The 20,944-nt window shown below is 53.6% G+C and overlaps 1 protein-coding gene and 1 pseudogene across 1 annotated transcript in view; both read left to right on the top strand.

Annotated features, from left to right (window-relative positions):
• The window catches only part of CACNA1B (calcium voltage-gated channel subunit alpha1 B), a 198,063-nt gene that overhangs the window by 84,073 nt on the left and 93,046 nt on the right, over window positions 1–20,944 (top strand). Inside the window, exons 17-20 of the mRNA XM_077771531.1 lie at window positions 6,544–6,661; window positions 9,629–9,696; window positions 12,659–12,768; window positions 20,501–20,698. Coding sequence (XP_077627657.1) covers window positions 6,544–6,661; window positions 9,629–9,696; window positions 12,659–12,768; window positions 20,501–20,698 — 494 coding nt within the window. The remainder of the gene's footprint in view (window positions 1–6,543; window positions 6,662–9,628; window positions 9,697–12,658; window positions 12,769–20,500; window positions 20,699–20,944) is intronic.
• On the top strand, window positions 3,361–3,803 carry LOC144237845 (small ribosomal subunit protein uS11 pseudogene; annotated as a pseudogene).

The raw sequence follows: 20,944 nt of genomic DNA, 5'->3' as shown, positions 1-20,944 counted from the left end.
TTAGTAAAGCCAATGATTTAGAAGAAAAAGAGAACATTATACTCACCCAAGAAGAATTTAAAAATCTTAACTGTTTCAGAAATTGAATAATTAAAAACCTACCCCCTCTAAGCCACCATGTTCTGCTAATTTTATGAGTGAATTCTACTAAATATTTAAGAAAGATATTATTCCAATTTTATACACATGACTCCAAAGAAGATAAAAAGGTTGGCACCAAGCTCATCTTATGAGACTAGAATAACCTGGATATAAAAAAACCATAACCAAATTAATGTGAATTTGCTCTATGGTGAGTTATAGGCAGAGACTACAGAAGGGGGAGTTGCCACACAAGGAAAACGTTTATTTGCAGTAAATAAGGAGATCATGGGGAATAACTAACAAAGCTGTGACTCCCCATCTGAGGTGAGTGTGCTCCTTCGATAGGAATATTCAGAAAGGGGAGCTTTGTCCACATATACAGAGGTGGGCATAAGTCACTCAGGCCTGTACACACACCATCTGCTATGCTAGTGAGGGTTGTACTCCACCTTAGAAGGAGATTTTCACATTAAAACAAGGTAAAGAGGTAAAGGCAACTGCCTCACATAGCATGGCCCACCTGCACAGGTGGGAGTTTGTGATTGGGCTCAAGCTGGTCTAGGCTGGCTGAGCTCTTCCTGTTATTTGCCTCTGAAAAGTTAAGGCTAACATGCATGTGAAGAAGAAGGGGGGGGACAGTGAGGGTTTTGCTGGTGACACAACTAGACAAGGATAATAAAAAATATATAGGTTGTGATCACAAACCCAGAGGCAGAAGAGAAACAATAATCAAATCTAGATTTGCTTACAAATTATCATCGTGATCAACTTGAGTTAATCCTAGAAAAGCAAGATGACTTAGCATTAGAAAGTCTATTAATGGAATTCATCATCTTAGCTGATTAAAGGATTAAAAAAAGCCCTGTGTGATCAGAAAAAGCACGTGAACCCAACAAGAGCATGGCACCGAGCGAGAGAACAGGAGAAACGAGATTGGGATATTGATTCCCTGTTGAGGTTGGGTGAAGAGCATGTGGGGATTCAGTATACTCTTTATGTATGTCTGAAATACACTTTTGCTAAAAAAATAGAATCACATGATAAAATCCAACACTCCTTTCAAGTAAAAACTCTTAGCAGATTATGCTGCTATCAGTGGTCTTAGTGCAGTAGAACAAGAAAATATGAAACAATTTCTCTGGATTGGCAAGGAAGAAAGAATATTTGCAGCCAGAATATTTATATACACAGAAAACCTGAGTGTTGTAATTGCTGACAGTGTGGGACAATTATGTTATCCATAGAGCAAAACATGAGATTGGATTCCTACTTTGTACCAGATTTGAAATCAGTTTGGATAGATTAAGGTATAAATGTGAAAAGCAAATTTGAAACTTTAGCAGTACAAAGAGGAGTGTAATGGTACTAACTCAAGGCAGGGAAATCCTTCCTAAGATCAAGGAAGCACAGATCATAAAGGAGGAGATTGACAGATTTGACTGTTAAAATAGAAATTTCTGTGCATCAAAAGATACCATAAGAATGTTTTTAAAAAGTCACAGACTTGGGACACCTGTGTGGCTCAGTCGGTTAAGCATCCAACTTTGGCTCAGGTCATAATCTCACGGTTCGTGAGTTCAAGACCTGCTTCGGGTTCTGTGATGACAGCTCAGAGTCTGAAGCCTGCTTCAGATTCTGTGTCTCCCTCTCTTTCTCTGCCCCTCCCCTGTTTTCTCTCTCTCTCTCTCTCTCTCTCACACACACACACACACACACGCACGCACGCACTCTCTCTCTCAAAAAATAAACATTGGAAAAAAATTTTTTAAGTCATAAACTTGGAGAAGACATTTTCACAGTATTAGCAAATAGCCATCAAAGGGTTAGTGTCCAGAATATATCAAGAACTTCCACAAATCAAGTAGACATTAACCAAAAGAAAGCTGGTGTAATATTAACATCAGCCAAAATGGAAGTTAAAGGGGAAAAAAAAAATGTTTAGTAAAAATAAAGAAGTATATTACATAACGACAAAAAGAAGACAGCAATCCTGAATCTGCCTGACCTACCAACACGGCCTAAAAATACACGGAGCGGAAACTGACAGAAGTACATGAAAGTCCACATCTTATAAGAGGTTTATAGTACATTTCTTTCAAACCATAGGATGAGACTGACAAAAGATGTGAAATTATGTGGAAGAGCTCATGAAAAACACACACGTCAGCTGACGTCTATAGAAAGAACCCTGTACCCAGCTGATAGATAGCAAACAAAACAGTCATTATAGAGCATTCATGGAAATTGACCACATGTTAGGTCACCCAGGAAATTCCTACAGGTATACTGAAGAGTTGTTATCCAATAGGGTACGTTCTTGATATAATTTAAAAAATAGAAGGGCGCCTGGGTGGCTTAGTCGGTTAAGCGTCCGACTTTCGCTTAGGTCATGATCTCACGGTTCGTGGGTTCGAGCCCCGCGTCGGGCTCTGTGCTGACTGCCGGCTCGGAGCCTAGAGCCTGGTTCAGTCTGTGACTCCCTCTCTCTCTGACCCTCCCCTGCTTACGCTGTCTCTCTCTCTCTCTCTCTCCTAGAAATAAATAAAACATTTAAAAAAATAAAAACTAGAAACCATTAGTAAAAAGTTATTTAAAATCTTCCCCATATTTGAAAGCTGAAGGACCAAGTTAAAGAAGACATCAACAATGGACAGTATGAAATACTTAGACAAATAATAATATCAAAACTTATGGGATGAAGCTGAAGCAATACTTAGAGGAAAATGTATAATCTGAAATGCAATTACCAAATAAAAGAGGGGCACCTGGGTGGCTCAGTCAGTTAAGCATCCAACTTCGGCTCGGGTCATGATCTCGCGGTTAGTGAGTTTGAGCCCCGCATCAGGCTCTGTGCTGATGACTCAGAGCCTGGAGCCTGCTTCGGATTCTGTGTCTCTCTCTCTCTGCCCCTCACCCACTCATGCTCTGTCTCTGTCTCAAAAATAAATAAATGTTAACAAATATTTTTTAATGTTTAGTTTTGAGCAAGAGACAGAGAGACAAAGCACGAGTGGGTGAGGAGCTGAGAGAGAGGGAGACCTAGAATCTGAAGCAGGCCCCAGGCTCCAAGCCATCAGCACAGAGCCTGATGTAGAGCTTGAACTCACAAACCACGAGATCATGACCTGAAGTTAGACGCTTAACTGACTGAGACACCCAGGCGCCCCTAAAAAAATATTTTTTATAAAAATAAAAGAAAGACTAAAAATAAACTAGTTACTCATCTTAACCTAGAAAAGAGTCTCTGGTGGTGAAGTCTAGAGGAGATATGCTGAAATGGCACCTTGCAAGGGGAAAGAAAAGAAGGAAGAACAAGTCATCAGCCTTGGACCTCAGGTAGCTAAAGGAGAAAATGTGTTCGGTGTGTGCCACATCTTTTCATCCTTTAATGACACTTTTGTCCATTATCACCAATCTTTCTGGCAAGGAAACCATCTGCCATGTGACTGATGGATGAAGCTAAAGGCTGATGGAGATGAGTCCTCTCCCTACACTGCCATGTGGCTGCCCAGGATGTAGCCCAGAGGTGCAAGGAGCTGGGCCTCACTGCTCCACATCAAACTCCAGACCACAGGAGGAGATGAACCAAGACCCCTGGACCTCGGGCCCGGTCAGTCCTCAGAGCGCTTGCCTGCTCAGGAATGAAGATTGGGTGGATTGAGGATGTCACCCCCATCCCCTCTGATAGCACCCTCAGGAAGGGGGGTCGCTGTCTGTGAACAGGATTCCTCAAATTATTGTTTTCTCTTAATAAATTGCCTTTGTGTAAGCTAAAAAAAAAAAAACCTATAAAAGATTAAAGTAAACAAAAAAAAATGAAAGCAGGAAAAAATGGTTAATAAGCAGACATTAGTGACACAAAACTAAAACATCAAGAAAACAAAATCATAAAAAGCTTGTTCTCAAGAAGATTAATGAAGTAGATAATCCTATAGCAAGACTGATCAAGAAAAAAAAGCACAAATAAAAAGTATAGCCCAAAAATGAGCTGTAACTACAGGAAAGGGAGAGATTTTTTTTAAAAATCCCAAAGAATATTGTGGTAAGAGATTTGGAAACTAAGATGAAACATGTACTTTTATAGGAAAACATCAAAGATTTAAATTAGCTTAAGAAGAAGTTAAAAACCTGGATAATTTTATAACCATTAAAGAAAAAGTGTCTGTAAGTGCTTTCTCCCTGCCCTGGGCGTGGCAGTTTATAAGGTGATTCCTACCAAGTGCGTAAAATTCATTTGTGTTGCTGACTGCAAGATTAACACAAAAATAGAGCTTTCCTGTATGATCTGATCATTCAACTAGAAAATTTAATTAAAACGAAAGATTTCATTCACAGAGGCAATGAAAGCTGTAAGGCACCCAGAAGTCTACAAACACTATGCAAGACTTTTAAGGGTGAAATTATAACTTGTTGTTAAAGGGCCTGTAGATCTGATTATGTGGAGGGCATGTTTATAATGAGGAGGCCGTAACGTGGCAAAGGTATCTGTTCTCCTAGTTCAAGCTGTGAATTCAACGTGCTCCTGATGCAAATTCCAACAGGACTGCCTTGGAATTCAGCACATTGATAGTGTGGAAGCGTCGGTGTGAATTCAGCATATTGATGGTGTGAAGAGTCAATGTCCAAGAATGGCCAGGACAATTCGGGAAGGACGGATTCGTCTCGCCGCACGTCCTGCATTTTTACAAAGCGACAGCGGGGAGTATCGTGAGGCATAAAGACAAAATACCAGAGAACCCAGAAACATGCCCAGACTAAGTAGGAAGCCAGTCATATGAGGGGGATGGCATTATACCTCAAAGGGGACAGAATAGTTTAAAAAGTGGGTCTGCGAAAAGTGGCTTTTCACTGGGGAAAATGTTTGCTCTTCATCCCCATGCGTACGCAGAGCAGTTACCACAAACTCCAGCTGGGTTAGAAACCTAACTGCGAAAAACCAAACTTAAAAATGATTTGAAGAAAATAGAGGAGACTCTCTTCATGGCCTTCAGATGGAGTGGAATTTCTTGAGGTTCAAACAGCAGAAAGCACGGAACAAGTGACACATTTGGCTGCATCGCACTCACTTTGCCATAAAACAGAAACAAGCTGAGAATACCTCCAGTAGCTCCTGCAGACAGAGGACGTGTATGTGCAAGGACAGGCACGCAAGTGTCACAGCCCGTGCGGGGAAGATGGGGCATCCGAAACCCAAGACAGCTGAGGAGGCCCCAGAACACCACACCTGGTCAACTCACCCTCTCGCCCCTCAGATGGGGGTGTGTCCACCACAGGTGTAATTTAGGGTAAGCGATTTGGAAATCTCTTGTAAAGTCAGAGGCTGGCATGGCCAGCTGCCTGGCCGTTCCGGTTTCAGGCAGACCTTTCTTGCAGGGAAACTCCGTAGCAAAACCCTAGAAACAGCTCAGGTGCAGTCAGGAGGCGCGTTAGTAGACAGCTGAAGGACCGCGGCAGGGGACATGAGCAAGTGGACCTGTGTATTACAGGGATAGGCTTCAAAGTACGATCATGGATGAAGGTAGCAAGTTGAAGAATGACGTATGTAGTGTGAAACCTTTCTGTGTGTGTTTGAAACACATGTGGCATATCTTGTTTATAGATACGTGGCATGTTGTGTGGGTAGAACCCTACTGACAGGGTGCCTCACCAAGTTTGTGAGTGGGGTCACCTGTCAGGGGTGACTGTGGGCAGTGATGGCAGTGGGACAGTGAGCAGCGTCCATGTTTTGAAAACAAATTTAGTGTTTATTTTTGAGAGAGAGAGAGAGCGAGCAAGAGCGGGGGAGGGGCAGAGAGAGAGGGAGACACAGAATCTGAAACAGGCTCCAGGCTCTGAGCTGTCAGCACAGGGTCCGATGTGGGGCTCGAACTCATGACCTGTGAGATTGTGACCTGAGCTGGAGTCGAACGCTCAACCGACGGAGCCGCCCAGGTGCCCTGAGCAGTGTCCATTTTTATTGGGGGACACATGAATGTCTTGTTACTTGATCCTCTTGTACTTTTCCGAAAACATAGTAGCAAAGAGACACATGTTTCTCAATGGGGCACGGATTGCATTTAGCTACCCTCATAGCTGGACCCACTGTCGCACTATCTATAAAATCACGGCCTAGGTGGTTCTGGGAGTCGGGAGTTCTGCCTCTTCAGCTCTGTCTCATTTCTCCGGCTCATTGCTATAATTCTCTTCCTTGCCCTTGCTCTCCTTTTCCAGTCGGCACCCCCTTTCCATTTTTGGAAATGCTAGAGCATATTCATTTTTTGAGGCCTCAGCAGCCATGTCTTTCTGCAAGTTTTTCTGGAGGACTCTGGGCCACCTTGGCCTACAGAAACACCATCATCCAGAAACCTGTGTGTGTGTGTGTGTATACACAACCATATCTTGACTCTGAGTGTGCACACGGATGTGCGTGTGGGTGGAGGTGGCCATGTAGGCATGCCTCGTGGTACTGTCCCTCCACAGATCCTAACGGGAGAGGACTGGAACGCAGTGATGTATCACGGGATCGAATCGCAAGGTGGAGTCAGCAAAGGCATGTTCTCCTCTTTTTATTTCATTGTCCTGACGCTGTTTGGAAATTGTATCCTTCTTGCAGTGTGTTAGTGCTTGGTCTGCTGGGCCCGGGAAGACTGGGGGCTGTGGGGTGTGTTGGCCGTGAATAGGAGAGGTGCCTTCTCATCGAGTGTGAACGATGGCACCTCTCCCTCCAGGGAGCTGGCTTAAGTCTAGACGGTGAATATTCTCGAGGCAGCCTGAACTTGGGAGATCTGGAGGCTGTGGGCCAAGGTGGATGGAAGCATGAGTTGTGCGTACAGTGTCCAGAGGGGGATGGTATGGTCAGTGGCAGGCTCAGGAGGGATGCTNTGACCTGAGCCGAAGTCGGACGCCCAACCGACTGAGCCACCCAGGTGCCCCCCCCACCCCCCACTTTAATTGGGTAATTAAGTTTTGGTACTGGGCTTTTAAAAACCTTCCCCTGCTGAAAATCTCATTCCTGCAGAGAAATGTAAGGCAAGGTTTCCTGTAGTGGGTGCCAGTTGAGCATGTGTTTTAGGACCTCGTGTGGGAGGTGGGTCTGTGGGGTCAGGGAGAGCCCAGCGCAGGTGACAGCTCTAACTCAGGCAGGTCACCCGGGAGAAGGGGGCTGCTGGGCTCATGATGCAGGCAGGGGGCAGGGCCGGGAGAGGCGGGGCGTGAATGTGGCCCCAGTGCTGGGGCAGTAAATTCAGGCTAAGCAGGGGCACTCAGGTTCCCAAAGTCTTCTGTACATCAGAGCCGCCCACGGAGGGTTAAAGCTCAGCTTCCAGCCCAAAATGTGCATTTTTACACATTCCCCGGGGGGTGCTCGTGTTAATACTTCGGCCTGGAGACCCCGCTTAGAGATCTGCTGCGGTAAATATCCTGTAGAGCCTGGAGAAAGATCTGAGCTGCCGACAAACACCTGTGAGCTGTCTTCTCCCAGACTGACCTGCCGGCTCTGCCTTGTCTCCCTGCACACACACCTGGACACGACCCCCCGTCGGCCCCTCCTTGCCCCTGTCTTGCTGGCTGTCATGCCGGCCTGTGACCTGTGAGATTCCAGACCTCACCCCTCTCTGCCTCCATCAGACCGTCCCCCCTGCTACAGACCCAGCAGGGCTGTACCATCTGTCAGCCCCGGGTACTTCACGGTTCACGTCCTGGACCCCGGGGTGGGGAGCCCCGGCCCCCCTGGGAGCCTGAGAATGAGGCCTGGGAAGGAGGAGCCCGGGTGCTCAGGAGGGACAGTGTTTGTTTCAGTGTTTAGCAGACAGGTGGGACCTGGGGGCTGGCTGAGAGGAGAGCCGGAAATGGCAGCCATGGTTATCAGAGAGAGAAGGAGCCTCAAGTGTTGGCTTCAAATGGCGGGGGTTGAGGGTGGGGGTGGGGAATAGCTACTGTCCAGAAGAGGTGCCCACACCCCCAGAGACTGAGCAGTGGCCTGGCGCTCTTCACAGCTAATTCTGACCTTGCGTGGTCAGGCCAGGTGTGCCAGCGGTCAGGCCTCGTGGTAGCCAACGGGCCTCAGGTGCCAGGGCACGACTTCAGTGCTGCTCTCCAGGGGAAGTCTGCTGAGACTGTCCATGGCTGTGGTTAGTGTGGGGAAGTGGCCCGGGGCCTTGGTGTCCTGTCCTCTGGTCTCTGCTGGGGCCCTCAGCAGCCTTGCCAGTGAGGCAGTGCACTGGCACACGGCACCCCCCTGAGTCTCAGGGGTGCCTCTCTGCCAGACTGCGGCCTGAGCAGCAACAGTCATCGCTGTCGGCTTCATACAAAGCTGGCTGCTTCTCAAGCCTCGCACTGGCGGGAGCAGCTGCAGCCGGGGCTGGGAGGTGAATCCCCAGGCCTGCGGTGAAAGAGCTCAGGTCTAAGAGACACAGGGCTCTGGCTGGGGTGACTTTGCCCCCAGAGGACACTGGCAGTGTCTGAGACAGTTTGGTTGTCATGGCTGAGGTGAGGGGCTGCTGCATCGGGCGGGCAGAGGCCAGGGATGCCGTTCAACATCCCATGACAAAGGGTTGCCTGGCTCCAGAAGTCAGCAGTGGCGAGGAATGAAATTAGCTGGGGAGGGCAGCCAGGGGAGGCCCAGAGAGGGCCTGAGGCACAGCTCAGAGTGCAGGCAGGGATGGTTCCGGGGAGGTGCTGCTCTGAGGTGCACAGGGGAGGAGCTTGTGGGAAAAGGCGGCTCTAGCCCCAGGAAAGTTGAAGTGACTCACGTCAGTGGCCTGATCCGGAGAGACTGGAGGAGGGCAGTGCAGAGATGTAGCTGCCCACCACAGGCCATGTCTGTGCCATTTGGACCCCTCCTGACTGTGGGATCCTAGGTGGGTTACTTACCCTCTGTGGCCTTTGCTCACTTCTAAAAGGGGATTGTAGTAGTGCCTTGTCAGGGGGCTCCTGGAAGGGCTCACTGAGGTGGGGTAGGGGGGCTGGTGTTGTCTGCCATCAGCATGGCTTGGGTATTGTTTTTGCCACTCTAGCAGGAGGGCACCTTGAAGCAGAGGGTCCCAGGACTTCACTTTGAAAACGGAAGGGAGGAAACAACACTGAGCAGGTGTTCCTGAGCCTAGCCTGGGAACTGAAGGCACTGGTCACGGCCAGATGTGCATGTTTATGATCTGTCTTAGGTGGTCTCTGCTCACGGGACCCAAAGGTGACAGAGCCCCATGTGAAAGCAGGAGATGTTGGTTGGGAGGTCTCTCACACCGGCCAGAAGTTTAGGAGAAGTAGGCAGTCCAAATTCATCCAACACGGCCTCTGAGTTTTGGGGCTGTAGAGTCAGGCCTGAAGAACTGGGCTGAGGAAGGGGTTTGTGTGGACATTACGGGGAGCTGATATGAGATTGAGTGAAGGAGGGAAGGGCAGACCTGGCAGCCCGGCTAGTCTGTGTCTGAGGGCGACAGGAGCCGGGGGAACGAGGGGACTTGAGGGATATGTAGTCACTGAGGATCTGGGGAAGCTGTAGCATGACTGTGGGGGATTTGGGGGGAGGTGGGTAGAAGGGTTCCCTTCCTTAGCTGGAGCCAACCAGACACTCTGCTGAATGTCTTCCTGGCCATCGCTGTGGACAACCTCGCCAACGCTCAGGAGCTGACCAAGGTGCGTGGGTAGGGGCACCGCCTGCAGCGCAGGAGGGGCGGGGGTAGAGTGGGCGGGGCAGGGTGTGTGGCTCTGGACGAGTCCGGAAAGCCACGACGAGGGCCAGGCCGGGGTCCAGGACCCATGTGACCACTGCCCACGGGAGTCTCCTCAAGGTCCTGGGCAGGCAGAAGTTAGGCTGCCACTTGGGTGTGGGGGGTGGTGCTGAGGAAGCATGAGAGATGACATGCCAGGAAGGCAGATGAGCACAAGGGCAGCTCCTGAAGAAGTCACGACCTGGGAAGAATGGCCAGAAAGGCAGGAGGGTTTATGAGGAACAGGAGACGCAGCCTGGAGTGCGGGGCAGACTGCACTGGGTCACTGCACTCGTCCCTGGGAGGTGAGGGGCCCCTGCGGGCAGCCTGCAGTGTGCATGCTGAGCTCAGGCAGTCGCCCGGCAGCTCTGTCCTCAGATGCCGGGCCTGGCTGGTGCCTGGAGGGACAGCTGCTGCCCCCTTGTCGGCTCATTTGTGCCTCAGCAGGACGGCGTCTTCTCCTGGCTCTGCCCAGCGGGCAGCATCTAATACTCCTCTCTTATCCCTGAGCCTGGTAGGGGTGTGATTGTACATGGCTTCCCCTGTGGTTTCCTTCCCGATGACACAGCCCCCTGCCTGGTCACCTTCACCCTCACAGCCGTGGACAATGCAGCCCTGGCTCCCAGGTGGGGGACCCTGCTGCCTAGCCAGGCCACCCGCGGGCAGTGCTCCCCGCTGCGGAAACCCCGTGTGCTGGCCATCCTGGCTGAGCCTGTGGCCTGCTTGTGCAGCTGCCCATGTACACGTGTGTGTGTGCTGGAGCTCACCCCTGTGCACACTCCTGTGTGTGTCTGACACAGTGCAGCCCTCACTATCTAGCACATCCTGACTCTCAACATCATCTCTGTTCCGGGGCTGAGCTTGACTTGGGCCTTCCCTGAGGAAGGCAAGTTCAGGACGTGTCTGCGGTCAGCAAGGGTGTGTGCAAATATGTCACGGTTCTTCTGACGGGTGTCAGGTGCCCTGCTGCCCCCACCCTGTTCTCTGGGAGGAGTGCTCCAGGTGGAGGCCGGCCTATTCAGTGTGTCTTCCTTTGCTTCTTCTCAGACTTCCTCTTCTCCAGGCCCAGGCCTGGGCCGTGGTGGTGCCTGTGGGTATAGACGCCTCCCCTGCTCTGGTTGCTGCCTCCTGAGGACCTGGAAGTCCCACTGGCCTTCTCATTTCTGTTGTTGGCCGGGGCTGACACTGGCCTTTGCCATCTAGGAGTGGCTGGAGAATGACTGTTCCTGGCCCCCGGCTGGGCTTCCGGGCGGTGGGGGATCCCCTGCATCCACAGAACATCTTGGTGTCAGGATTTCTGGAACCGCATGAAATGGGTACCCAGCAGCATTGGTGGCTGGGCACCAGCTGTCTTGGGGCAGGGGTGAGCTTGAGCTTGAAGTTCTCACCATCTCTTTGGGTTGTAATATGGGTGAGAACACACCAAGGAAGTGATGTCCTCGGGGCCCTGTCTCCATGCAGACACACCCTATGAGATAGCTCCTGTGGACCAACTGCCCATATTCAGGAATTCCCTTTCTTTGGGAGGTGGGGCAGGTGGAGGCCTGTCTGTGTCAGGCTGTGGGGCATTTCCTGGGCTGGCCCTCCTTCCTTTACATTCCCACAAACGTATTACAGCACTACATTCTTTTCAAAGTGGAAATGAACTCTATGAAGTTTTTACAACACCTGTCTTCTCTGCCCCAGAGGGCTGTAAGCCAGGAAGGAGTCCTTGACTTGAAGAAGGACCTCGAAAGGGGTGTTCTGTGGTAGATGGAGCTTTGCCTTCTCTCTGGGGCTTGAAGCTTGAAGACCTCTTCACTGTGGTGGGAAATCTGCAGGCAGCTAAGAAGGGTTTTAGTTTTTGCCATTTCGGGGCCTCTATGAGAAGATTTAAAGATGTTTTGGGCCACGCTGGGAATGCTAGCTTCCACGGAAGCCAGGTGGGCCTGGGATTGCGGTTTTGGGGAAATAATGGTGGTCTCAGCAGTGTAAGTGGAGAACATGGAGCCCTTAGTTTCTTTCCATGGGCTCATGGGCTCAGCCCAGAGCTTTTCATCTAGATCCTAGAAGTAGAGCATGTTGGTTGTGCCTAGTGACATGGGGTCAGGGCCAGAGGGTCTGGCCAGAAGTCCACTCCCTTTCCCATGGAGGGGTTAGAGGCAGTGCAGGGTATCTACACATGTGTCAGAGAGCCACGGGGGTCCTCCCCAAGAACTCAGTGGGGGAGAGGATACTGTCAGGCATTGTAAGTGGCTGTCCATGTGTTGGGGGACACAGCTAGGGACAGGTAGACAGATGTGATCCGATGGGTCCGGGTAGGAAAGCTCAAAGGCTGTGGGGTAGCTCTGTCTGACCCACTCCTGGCGACAGTTCCTGTGGGTGATGCTGAGCCAGGACCTAGGCTCGGGGTGCAGACTCCTGCCCCTTGTCCTTGCTCACGGTTCTGGGGCAGAGGCTGACTTTATTCAAGTCAGACAGGTGCCCCTGGGATGGAGGGGCCGCAGGTGGGAGGAGAGGTGAGATGGGTTTGCATTTTGGCAGTGCCAAGTCTGAGATACTGTGGGACAAGCGCGCAGGTAGCGGCTGGGTCTTTGTGGCTTGAGCTCGTGTATGGCATCGGGGTGCAGGTGCAGGGCTGGGGTCTCTAGTGGTGAGCACCCTGGGACTGGCCCGTGGCAGGAGGGTGCTGAGGCAGGAATCCTGTGGAACATGGCCCAGAGCAGCAGGTATAGGACACCAGAGAGCTTGTGTGGAATTGGTGCTCATTGCTGGGGCCTGGATGGATTGTGCTCATGCTCATGTAGGGGCCGCTGGCTGGCCCACAGGTTTAGAGGGCAGGAGGGACTTTGAGACCATGGGAGGAAGAGCTTCAAAGGTTAGCTGCACATTTCTGTCTGTTCAAACAGGATGAAGAGGAGATGGAAGAAGCAGCCAATCAGAAGCTTGCTCTGCAAAAGGCCAAAGAAGTGGCTGAAGTGAGCCCCATGTCTGCTGCAAACATCTCTATTGCTGCTGCGTAAGGCTCCTGGGGGTGGACTGCAGGGTGGGGGTGGGTCTGCTGCAGGGTTTCTCAGCTGGGCTCCCAGCAGGGCACTCCTTCCCAGGGCTACCTTGGAGCATCTTGTGTTGGCTGGAGCTTCTTAGCACACAGCCTCCCCCAGGAGCTGAGGTGAAAGGGAACGGCTCTCATCTCAGAGGGTTCATCAGGAAGAGGGTTCATCAGAAAGAGCCTCCATGGCTTCTCCCAGTCTGAGTGGGGGCAGGGTGTGGCAATGCATGGCCCTCCCATCATGGGTGGGATCGGCTCTGATTAGCTCCTTAACAGTCTGGGGTGGCTCCAGAGCTCCTCGCCAGGAAAGGACTGTGAGTCAGGGGTAAGGTATTGATATGCTTGTTTTATAATTTTTTAAAAGCTTGTTTATTTAATTTGAGAGAGAGAACAGGGAGGAGCAGAGAGAGAGGAAGAGAGAGAATCCCAAGCAGGCTTTGTGAACTCACGAACTGTGAGATCATGACCTATGCCCAAACTGAGTTGGACGCTTGACCAACTGAGCCACCCAGGCACCCCTCAATATGTCTATTTTCTACACAGCTTTTTAGGAATGTATTTTGTGAACTGAAAGATTCTAGGTGGTATTTCAGCAACCCAAGAGACTTAATGCAGTTTCCCAAAATGTATGAGGTTTCAGTATTGGGACAGAGGTCAAGGCGAAGCCTTGCTGATGAGAAGAAGTAAAGGCAGGGTTGATGCTTCCTTGGGGTGGCTGGTCATCCCAGGGTTCAGCTGAGTTTGAAGGCACATTGCAGAACCATATCTGGGGGTCTTAGGGCCTTTAGGATTGGGATAGCCTAGGGCCAAAGGCTGCAGTGTGCTGGGGGAGGTCACTGCTGGGGGAAGAGAGGGGTGGGAAGGGGGAAGGAAAGTCTGGCCTGCTGTCAGGGTGGCCATGAAAGAGCACAGAGAAGCTCTCTTTTTGTTGGGAGCTCACTCTCTAGGCCAGGCTGAGTCTGTCTGGAGCTGCTGGCTTGTCTTCAGTGCCACCCCACCCTACCACACACCTCCCGTTTCCTGTGTGGACCCACCTGGCCTCCCTCCCTCTCTGTGGGCACCAGGAACAGCCACAGGTACATCCGTGGTGATGTGTGTCTGCGCTGCTGAGTGTGAATGTTCACGTGTGGATGTGTTTGCCGGGAGTGTGGTTGTGCAGGTGTGAGGGAATGCATGTGTCTGCTTGTGCGTGAGTGTGTTTGCGCGTGGGTAAGTGTGTATCATAGCAGCCCCGTTCTTGTTTGGCAGTCCCAAGAGTGATGACCTGTTTTCTAGGAAGGCCTTTGCAGAGGACCTGCCTCCAAGCCAAGCAGGAAGCAATGGCCTCTGGGGGAGAAGAAGCCAGAGGAGCTCATGAGCCCCTGGGGGGCCCAGGCAGGGGTGCAGGGGGCCTGCGGGGAGCCAGGCAAGACACAGCCGTCATTTCTCAGACAGCGACTTGTGTGCTCAGGGTTTAGTTGTCTCTGTTTTGTTGTTTGGCTGGTTCGGTGACTTGATTGGCCTGGTCCTGGGCTTGCTCTGAGGCAGTTGTGGTGACCTGGCCGATGGCTCCTTCTCCTGAGCTTTGTAAATTGCTGGTGGTCTGCCTTAGCAAGGGTGGCGGGTGAGCCTTTGACTTATTCATGGGCCTTGTGGGTTTTGGTTCAGCACTTGCCCTCTGCTCGTTCTGGAGGTGAGTGCCTTGTCCCGTGGGCCCTGATGCCTGTCAGAGCCTCCTGTTCCCTGGGGGGCATGAGGCAGGGCATCCGTTCCCATCAGGGCCGAATTTCAGAGAGGCAGGCGCTGGGGCCCTCAGCACAACCACAGAGAGCATGTCAGTCCACCAAGAAAGGTCTGGACGCTCTTCCTCTGCCCCGTCCTCATTTGGGGTACTGCTATGTAGGAAGCAGGCTGCAGACTGGTCTCCCCGGGCCCAGGCTATAACACCAGCTGCTGGCCCCGTCTCCACCGTGGTGCTTCTTTGCTCTTGGGTGGCGTTCTGGGGACGCACAGGTGCTCTGCCTCACAGTGGGTCCTGAGCTCCGTGTCAGCTCGTCCCGGCACAGCCAGCCTGGCACGTGTGCGGGCTGGACATCCTGCGGGTCCTCCTGGGGCGTAGCTCCGGGCCGCTGCCCTCTGCGGCACGCCCTTAGTCTGCTTTTCTCAGACACGGCGGTCAGTCGGATGTGATCACTGAAGATCCCGCACACGGGGCGAGATCCGAACTCCCGGGTGTGTGTGAGTGTTTGCTTTCCTTTTTGTGTGGAGACCTCTGAGCACTGGAAGCTGTGGCTCAGAGCTCCTGGTGTCTGTCCATCCTCGGTCCGCTGCCCCCCACCCCCAGCTGTTTCTGTTCTCCTGGTGAGTTGTGTCAGGCGGACGGGCAATTCCTGCTTGTTCCCCGCTGCTGCGGGGGGTGAGAGTGAAGCCTCCGAGTGATGCTTACCGTGACCCTGCTCCCTGCAGCCATGCTGTGTGGTCTGTGCGGTGGGAGGACTGGCCCAGATGTTCTCTGTGATGCCGGGGGGCCCTTCGTGTCCTTGGTGTTTGAGAGGCTCTTCTGGGCCTGGTGCGGCCTCACATAGAGCCTGAGGGGACAGGGGCTCCACACCTCCTCAGAGGGGTGTCCCTGTCCTTTGGAGTAGGGCTGCAGCCTCAGATGACGGCCACTTCAGGCCCCTAGGAGGGAAGGGATGGTAAGGATGACATGGCCCTCCTGGTTCTCTGTACTTTGTCACTCTACTCTTCACCTGGACTTCGGAATGCTGGTGCACACACTCACTCACACACTCCTTTACCTCACAGGAGTCACAGCCCCCTGACTCTCACTGTCTTGCATGCTCGTGCTGATACTTGTTCACACTCACCTGGTCAGTCACTCATACATGTTCACATTCACACACACATGCTCGTTCATAACCCCACACTCATTCACACACTCATATCCACGTTCTCATATACTCATACACCATACATGCATTCACATTCAGCCATACACTGGTGTGCATGCACACATGCACATGTGTGCGCATGCACGCACACACACGCGCGCGCTCACACACACACACACACACACACACATACACACACACACACGTTTGTACCCAGGACCTGCAGGCGGGTGAGTTGCTTTGAGCTCCTCGTAAAAGTGTGTAGACTCAGTCTTGAGAAGGAGGAGCTGGGAAGCCATTGGTCCTCCCCCAGGGAAACCACCTTAAAGGGGAATGATCGTAGAGATCTTTGGTTTCTGTCTGTTGGTTTTGGAAAAGCCTCCAGAAAGTCCCTGGGAAATGGCTGGAGCTATACCCAAGGGAGGTGGGTTGGTGACATAGCCTGTTAGCCCCTGGGAAGGGTCGTGGTGGGCTGGAGGCATGTGGTTTAGAGCCTGGGGAGCCACGTGGTCCGGTGGGCTGGGGCAGAGCAGGGTGGTCAGGCAGCGGGGCCCAGGCAGAGCAGCAAAGGTAAGGTGTCCTGTGCTAGCTGGCTTTGCTCTATCTTGAAGGCAAGGCGAATGCCCAGGTCATCCCACTGCAGCCCTGTGGGAGTGGGACACCAAGTGGTAGGGGAGGGCCATTTGGAATTTTGGGACGAGTGGTCAGCAAGCTCTCACCAACCCCCCTGCCCTTCTAGGGGCAGAGTTTGCTGAGCCATAGTGGATGGGCCCCAGGACCGCAGCTTCTCTTCTTCCAGCCATGATGGGGTGTGCTGTGTTCTTTTTAGCGTCACTTTCCTGCCGGATGCTCTTTCTTTCTCAACTTCTCTTTTACCCCGAGGTCTCGGCCGGTGCCCATTCTGATGGAAGCGTCCCTGGCCTCCTGCCCAGATGTACACTGCAGACTGCGCCCTGACCTGATGTGGCTTAAACATGTTCTTGTCCTTTAGAACCCTCTCTGGTTTTCTCACTTCTGTTTGTTTTGTTTTTTGCATGTGCAGTTTTGTAAAGCACACTCGAGGTGCTGCATCCCACAGCTCATCTGTCTCCAGCGTAAACTCACCGTGAGTTGCTCTGCTACGATACCATCTGTGGCTTCATGACAGCTACATGCGAACGCCTCCCTCCACTCCTAACTGCTTTTCCACCCCCAATCACTTGCTTCAGGGGCAGCTCCAGGAAAGCCTTCTGCAGCTGGCGGGGGACAGTGGGCATGCTTCCCGACGTCCCTAAGTCCTGCTTACGGCATCAGCCTCTTTGAGCTCAGCCCCTCTTCCTCTCCCTCCTGGTCGTCTTGTCTGCTGTCTGTCCCTGTGCCGTCTCTCTGGTGTCTTGAGCACATTCACTTCTCCTAAGGTGACCGCCGCTGGGCACCAATGGGTGCTGTCTCCTCATGGTTCCCATGATGTAGAGTGTTCATGAGGACTCACAGAAGATATTCATGGGGTCCTCCTTCTCCACCCCCTTTTCACTTGGGAGGGGATGTATCTATGACCCTTAAGAAGTTGTTCTAGCAAGAGCAGAGTCGCTACGTCATGATAGATCAGCCAGAGGCTGAGGTAGAGCCATAGAAACCCCAGCATGGCTCTCTTGGAGGTGATACCAGTCTCATGGGGGAAGTTGTCCTGGGAGACTTGTCCCCAGGGGCTTCCTCCCAAGGGTGAGACTGACCCCTGCAGGTGAGAAGTCACTGGAGTGCTTGGGTGTGGTCAGCCCACCTGAACGGGGGTAGCTGGGTGCCCTCTCTGTGTTCTGGTAGTGTGGGAGCTCTTGGCAACCCTGAGCCACCCGTCCCTACTCAGCCAGCACAGAGCTGGGTTCAGCTTGCCCGCAAGGACTTGGAGCTGCTGGCTGTTGGGGCCCTGATGTCTCACAGGGTAAGAGAGCTGGATCCTGGATGACTGAGTCACAGGGTGGAGGGAAGTGTGGACATAGGTATTGACGGCATCACAGAGGCGGCTGCTTCACATTACCAGCGGCTGCGGGTAACTGGCTCTCTCGGCCCAGAGACTTCAAAGCAGGGCCATGGCAGTGAGGCTTCTTTTTGGGCTCTACAGGCATCCGCAGTGCCTGGGACTGGTGTGGCTGAATAGGCTATACCAGAAGCTGGGGTCGAGACATCATGGGAGTGGCCCCATGTGGCTCCTCAAAGAGGCTTTTTAAACAAGGACTTTGTCTGGGTTATTGTCAGCTGTGTGTCCTGTTCTTGCTGCTTGTGCACTCGGCGGAGAGGTGCAGAGAGACCAGTGGTGGCCACACTTCTTTACGTGCCAGAAACAGCAAGGACAGAACAGCAGCCAGGTGGGTGCAGGCTGACACAGACACCAGTAAGGAGGAGAGGCCTGGTGCGCGGACTCATAGACACACCCAGAGAGGAAGTCAGCAGCGTCGCTGGTGACACTAACTTCGGGTGGCAGTAGGCCCAGAGAGGCAGAGAGACCCAGCAGGAGCAGGGCCAGGTAGGGCCCAGAGGGGCCATGTGACACGAGTGTTCAGTGTCTTGCTCCCCTGGGAAGTTACGAGGGGAGTCTGCCAGCCCCGTGGCACCCTCCGGCCTAGCAGGGTAGCTGGATGCTGGGAGACCAGGAGCGCAGCCCAGGGTAAGGCCGAGGGCAGAGCCGTATGGCACGAGCTCACCCTCACCTGAGCTCCCAGCCACTCCCAGCCACTCTACTGTTCCCGCTGTCTTTACTGCCTGTCTGTTCTCACACTGACCCTGCTGACCAAATGGTGCCAAGTCCAGGTCCGTGTCAGGCTGCTGAGCTGACTGTCAGTCCTCTTATGCCTGAGGAGTGACCCTCACGGCTGTCATACCTTTCATGTGGTTCGGCATTGTTGAGTTGGGTCCTTTGTTTTGGTGCCAGCCTGGGATGGGTAGGTCCCCTGTGGCTTTGGTTTGAAGCCAAAGAAACAGAGAGTGGAAGGTCTGTTACAAGGCGTCCCCAGGAGCAGGGCTGCCCAGCTTCGGTGTGTCAGAGGAGGCAGCTCAGGGCCTGGGGTGGCAGTGGGAGCTGTGGGTTAGCAGATGGCCAGAGAGGCTGACAGTTGTCCCCGCTCTGTTGCCCTGCCTGTCTGCCACATGGGCTCCCAGGTGAGGGACAGACATCGTACTCTTCTGCCTTCACACTTTTGAGGCACTGCCCTGGAAATGGCTCCCAGCACTAGAGCCTGGACCTCACTCCAAAGGAACAGGATTAGGTATCATATGCTTTGTGCAGGTCAACTGCAGGGACTGGGCTTCCCCCCACCCGGCTACCTCTGTCTTTGCAGGTCAGCATGGTGCTCAGTGGCCCAGGGTCCTGAAGCTGGTGGCCTTTCCAGCCTGGGCCGTGGAGCTGGTGGCTGTGTTGGCCGGGGGCCCCTCAGGCTGTCACTCTGGGCTGTGGTGTGTCAGTACAGTTGGGGTCTGGCCAAGGCCTCACATCTTTAGATACCTTTTTTCTCTTTTGCCTTTGCATGCATCTATTCCTGGCTCCGTCAATGGCCCAGTGTGGGGCCCTCTGTGAGTCGCAGCCTCTAGGCTCAGAGTCTTCATCTGTGGAAAGGGGGCAAGGGCAGCACCTAATTTCTGAAGGTGGTTGTGCTGGTCGGATGAGGTGGGCATTGCAGCCCGTGGCGCAGTGTGGCCCTTGAACAATACAGGTGCCACAGCCAGCATTGTTCTTATGCTGCCACCGCCACCACCATGGCGGGTCCAGAAACCTCCAGAGGCCGAAGGGCAAGACTCTGGCCTCAGCAAAGGTTTCTGTTTGGCCGAGGTGGGACTGGAGTCGCCTACTTTGGAGTCCTTATTCAGCAAAGATCCCAGAATGCAAAGGGCTTCCCACGTACCCTGGGCTGTGGAGCCCCACATATGACCATGTGGGTGAGGCTGGAGGGTGGTCGAGGCTTTCGGTTGCCTGTGCAGTGAGGGCTGAGTCTGCAACATAGGCCGTTCCTGGTGCTGGAGGGCTCCTCTCTGTGCCCGTGGATGGAAGGGGCTCTCTGTGGAGCCAGGAGAAAGGAGGGCATTGAGGGCCATGGGAGGTAGCATCTCTAGCCCTAGACCTGAGTGCTGGGCTCCTGGGGGCAAATGGTCACTGAGCCCAGTGGCAGCTGCCCGGATGGGGCTGATCGCCTTAGGGAGCAGTCACAGCTTACTCGTTGCTCCGGTTAGGGCCCGCTGCCCCTGGCCCCCTGCTCCCTGGGCTATTGTCTGCCCTGTTCCTGGGGGCCTGTCTCTTCTCGGGTTCTGTCACAAACACCCCTGCCTCCTTCTGGCCAGTGGCTGCCTTTCTGTAGGTGGAGATGGAGAAACACCTCCCTGGGCAGCTCTGCCATGTGCTTGAGCAAGGCCCACGCCCCAGGGGCGTGGCTCCCTGCCTCCTGCCTCTTCCTCAGTCCTGCCCCACTTGGACGCTGCCCCCCCCCCCCCCATCTTGGCCTTCCTGGCCAGCAGCGCCCCTGCCCTGGAGCCTGTCTGCCACCTCATGCTGGTGCTTACCATTCCCACTGCCCTGCGTCCCTTGGCCACGGGCTCCTGGGCACCTGCTCAAGGGCGGCTTTTGGCCCCCACCCGGGACCCCTCAGTCTGCGGGGTCACGATGGCGTGGGGGCAGCGCTGAACTCTTGTTCCGCTGGGCATCCCCCACCCGCTCTGCACCGACGGCCAGGAGCCTCCAGGGCCCCTACCCTCCCTCCTCCCCGCGTCCACTCTGCCATCCCTCCATCGCTGCGTCCATCTGTGGTTTCCCGTGCGAGGCAGGTAGGCGGGGAGGGGGCGGCTGCTCACTGCCGGTCTCCCCACAGCAGGCCGCAGAACTCGGCCAAGGCGCGCTCGGTCTGGGAGCAGCGGGCCAGCCAGCTGCGGCTGCAGAACCTGCGGGCCAGCTGCGAGGCGCTGTACAGCGAGATGGACCCCGAGGAGCGCCTGCGCTACGCCACCACGCGCCACCTGCGGCCGGATATGAAGACGCACCTGGACCGGCCGCTCGTGGTGGAGCTCGGGCNAGTGAGGGGGCGCGCGCGGGGGTGGCGGAGGCGGCTGGGGGTGCAGACTGGGCGGGGTTCTGGGGTGCAGAGCTGCCCAGCGGCGCCTTTTCAGGTCGGCCGTCCCGCCTTGCGTCTCATTCTCCCTCTCTCTGCGGTGGCGACGGTCCTGCGCTGTTGGGGGGACACGTAAAACTCTTAAAACGGCGTGGGGATCAGGTTTGCGCAGTGAATGTCAGCCATGATTCTACGGCTCGCAGGGGG

This window comes from Crocuta crocuta, unplaced genomic scaffold (genome assembly GCF_008692635.1).
Source record: "Crocuta crocuta isolate KB4526 unplaced genomic scaffold, BGI_CrCroc_1.0 scaffold1013, whole genome shotgun sequence".
NCBI lineage: Eukaryota > Metazoa > Chordata > Mammalia > Carnivora > Hyaenidae > Crocuta > Crocuta crocuta.
This window is presented reverse-complemented; position numbering and strand designations above follow the sequence as displayed.